Raw genomic sequence first — 3,863 nt, 5'->3', positions numbered from 1 at the left:
TTTTATCTTTGAGTTTTAAACGGCCACTAAAGTTTTAATTGTGCATAGTAGCTTCTTAAACTTTCAAATAACGGTTTAAATAAGGAAATATCTCCAAAATGAAAGAGTCATCTAATTGCCCATGTCGACATGTCAATTGAAGTGGTCCACGACCTTGAAGGTGACTCCATCCACCTTAAAAACTACACGGTAACAAACTAAATAGCAAAAATGCCCAAAATTGAAAATACCTGCCACGTGGATGCATAGCACTTCCGTTTCGTAATCATGTATTAAGTGAAGTGAAGTGAAGTGATAAGGAAAAAAATAAAATTATGTAATTTGAGAAATGGTTTGATGGCAATAATTGAAGGTTATGTTAAATGGGTTTGCTTTTTTAATTTTCACTCGTCTATAAATATCACCTATTCTTGTCCAATGAGTTCCACTCCATCCATTCATGTAAGTTCCACGCATTCTATTTTTATTTGTCTTTGACGTGAAATCTTTCAAATGGGTAAATGTTTGTGCATTGTGTTACGAATGGTTTATGATTATTAGCAGTGTTTTGATTGTTTTGAGTTGGATATTGGTTCTTGTTTTGGATTTTGATTATGATACAAACTGCTTGGCCGTGTTAAACGGATTACATATCAATGGCGAACAAAGAGGTCCCTGTGTCTAAAAAATTATTCGTCCAGTTTGTTCCTTTAAGTTAAATTTTCAACTACGATCACGTGTTAATTTATTGTGTTTATTAACAATTGCAGTGCATCTATGATTGAAGTTGACAAGAAATGGCGAAACTTTTTTTGTGTGTTTTTGCAATTCTGGCAATAGATACTTGGGCTACCGTTGCTGAATCCGACATAAAATACAAAGATCAGAAACAGCCATTAGGTGTTCGAATAAGGGACTTGATGAAGAGGATGACTTTGGAAGAAAAGATCGGTCAAATGACACAGATTGATAGTCGTGTAGCAACACAAGAAGTATTGCAGAATTACTCAATAGGTAAAATTTCAAAATCAATTAGTCCTATTTTTTTTTTCTTGTTAAATACTTAAAAAATCCATTTAAAGGTTTTGTTTTTTATTTTTTAACGAGTCTTGGATCTTCCCGTAGGGAGTTTATTGACCAATGCAGCAATCCCTTCATCTCAAGACCCATCGAGTCCGCAGGCATGGATTAACATGATCAACAATTTCCAAAGAGGATCATTGTCGTCTCGTTTGGGTATTCCCCTGATGTATGGAATAGATGCTGTCCATGGCAATAGTAGAGTTTATAATGCCACTATTTTCCCACATAATATTGGCCTTGGAGTAACCAGGCAAGTGGAATTTTGTTTTGTTTAACGTTTGAATCCTTTTTAAACAAGGTTTTTTCTTTAATAATGAGATTTCTTTTTGGCATGTGGAATAGGGACGTTGAATTGGTGAAGAAAATTGGAGTTGCGACTGCACTTGAAGTTCGAGCAACTGGCATCAACTATGCCTTTGCACCTTGTGTTGCGGTATGTAGAGATCCAAGATGGGGTCGTTGCTTCGAGAGCTTTAGTGAAGATCCTAATATTGTTCGAGCCATGACTGAGATCATACCTGGACTTCAAGGAAGCATTCCTAGTGGTGGTCGATTAGGTGTTCCTTTTGTTGGCGGACAGTAAGTATTGATTAATCACAAGCTCGATCCCCTGGATTCTTTCAAGCGTTAATTTCGTGGATTAATTGGGTTTAAGATTTTTCATGATACAGAGAAAAGATTGCATCTTGCGCCAAACACTATGTGGGTGATGGTGGAACGACAAGAGGCATCAATGAGAACAATACAGTCATAAACTTTCATGGTTTATTGAGCATTCATATGCCACCATACGTTGATGCAGTACGGAAGGGTGTTACAACCGTCATGATTTCTTACTCAAGCTGGAATGGAGTCAAAATGCATAGAAATGGTCCACTTATAACTGGATTTCTAAAGAACACTCTCAAATTCAGAGTAATTATAAAACTCGTCTTTTAGTTCTCATATACATAGAGACGTTTTCATTTTTACTGGATGTTTTGTAGGGATTTGTGATCTCAGATTTTTTCGGTATTGACCGGCTGACAGATCCGCCTCATGCTAATTACACTTGGTCCATTCAACAAAGCATTACGGCTGGCCTAGACATGGTGGGTTGAATAATGAATACGCAAACATAAGTTTAGACTTTTTGTCTTTTTTTGTTTTATTTAATATTTAGTCAAAAGCTTTGCAGGCGATGATTGGCTCCAACTACACTGAATTCATCAATGAGATGACTTTCCTTGTGAAGAATAATTTCATCCCAATGAGTCGGATTGATGATGCAGTAAAGAGGATTCTACGCGTCAAGTTTGTAATGGGTCTCTTTGAGAACCCATTCACAGATCTAAGCATGGCGAAATATCTTGGAGAGCAGGTTGGAATCATCGTTTTTTGGAAGGATGACCTTAATTACCAATCGATAATAAGTACATGATTTTATTTTTTTGGATAGGATCACCGAGATTTGGCTAGGGAGGCAGTAAGGAAATCTTTAGTCTTGCTAAAGAACGGTAAATTTGTCAACCAACCAATGCTTCCTCTTCCAAAAATGTCGACTAAAATTTTGGTAGTTGGCACCCATGCTGATGATATTGGTAATCAGTGTGGTGGTTGGACCATTGAATGGCGTGGGAAAAGTGGCAATATAACAAGAGGTATATATGCAATCTTTGTTGCCATCTTTTTTCTATAAGTGTATAAAGTTTAATAAGCTACATGAAAGCAACTATTTTTCAATTTTCATGATGGAAATAAATAATAGGTACAACCATTTTATCTGCTGTGAAAAACACGGTTGACCCTACAACACATGTTATATATGTAGAGAACCCGACTCCGGACTTTATCAAGTCAAACAACTTTTCATACGCCATTGTGGTAACGGGTGAGTTCCCATATTCGGAGTCAGCTGGAGACAGCCAGAATCTAACGATACCAGAACCTGGGCCCACAACCATCATGAACGTGTGTGCATTGGTGAAGTGTGTTGTTGTCCTAATCTCAGGTAGACCTGTTGTGATTGAACCTTATGTTCCTATCATGGATGCTTTGGTGGCTGCATGGCTTCCAGGGACCGAAGGCCAAGGTGTCACCGATGTTCTGTATGGTGATTATGGTTTTACGGGCAAACTAGCACATACTTGGTTCAAGACTGTTGATCAGCTCCCAATGAATGTTGGTGATTCGCATTATGATCCGTTGTATCCATTCGGATATGGGCTTACAACCAAACCAACCAAGCAAATTTAGAAGATATATATCAAGTATTGAACTTATAAGGTGTGTGTAACTTTATGTTATTACTAATTTTTTTGTTAGTCTATAGCCCATTCCCCTTGGCCCAAACTCCTATTGTGTATACATTTTTTATTTATACAAGATATCATTTAATCATTTCTTGATTTGTTTCATTTTTGTTAATGTGTTTATCATTTTTTTTGTTGATTCGATAAAAAGTTGTAGAGTGTCCATTACTTTGGCGTTTCCAACCCCGCAAAGCGGGGTTTCTTCCCTAGTTTTTTAATATATTTGAAAAAATTATTATAACTTTTAAAACTGTTTATATATCCTTAATTTTTTAATTTCGTTATTTTCTTAAACATCCTTAGTAGAATCATTAATTCCTTAAAATATGAGAGGAAAGATATTAAGGGATTGTCCGATTTTTAGGCATTATTATCATTTAAACCATTTAATCATTTTAAATAAACTTGATTTTGAATAGTTAAATAAAGAAAAAGTGAGTTGTATTCACAAAACACAAGAGGCATTCTTATAATACACCGTAATGTAAAGATAATGTCTTTAGAAACAGG

The 3,863-nt window shown here is 35.9% G+C and overlaps 1 protein-coding gene across 1 annotated transcript; it reads left to right on the top strand.

The window, feature by feature from the left end:
• Window positions 1–556: 556 nt before the first annotated feature.
• On the top strand, window positions 557–3,441 carry LOC145088021 (uncharacterized). Its single transcript, XM_079026209.1, has 8 exons — window positions 557–993; window positions 1,105–1,316; window positions 1,424–1,641; window positions 1,734–1,977; window positions 2,049–2,153; window positions 2,240–2,422; window positions 2,501–2,702; window positions 2,810–3,441. The coding sequence occupies exons 1-8, from the start codon at window positions 777–779 to the stop codon at window positions 3,295–3,297; spliced, it is 1,869 nt and encodes a 622-aa protein (XP_078882335.1). The 5' UTR covers window positions 557–776; the 3' UTR covers window positions 3,298–3,441.
• The last annotated feature ends 422 nt before the right edge of the window (window positions 3,442–3,863 follow it).

The sequence above is a fragment of the Lactuca serriola genome, chromosome 2, assembly GCF_051521515.1.
Source record: "Lactuca serriola cultivar US96UC23 chromosome 2, Lser_US96UC23_V15, whole genome shotgun sequence".
Lineage (NCBI taxonomy): Eukaryota > Viridiplantae > Streptophyta > Magnoliopsida > Asterales > Asteraceae > Lactuca > Lactuca serriola.
Note: the sequence above shows the minus strand (reverse complement) of the source record. Positions and strands in the feature narration are given on the sequence as shown.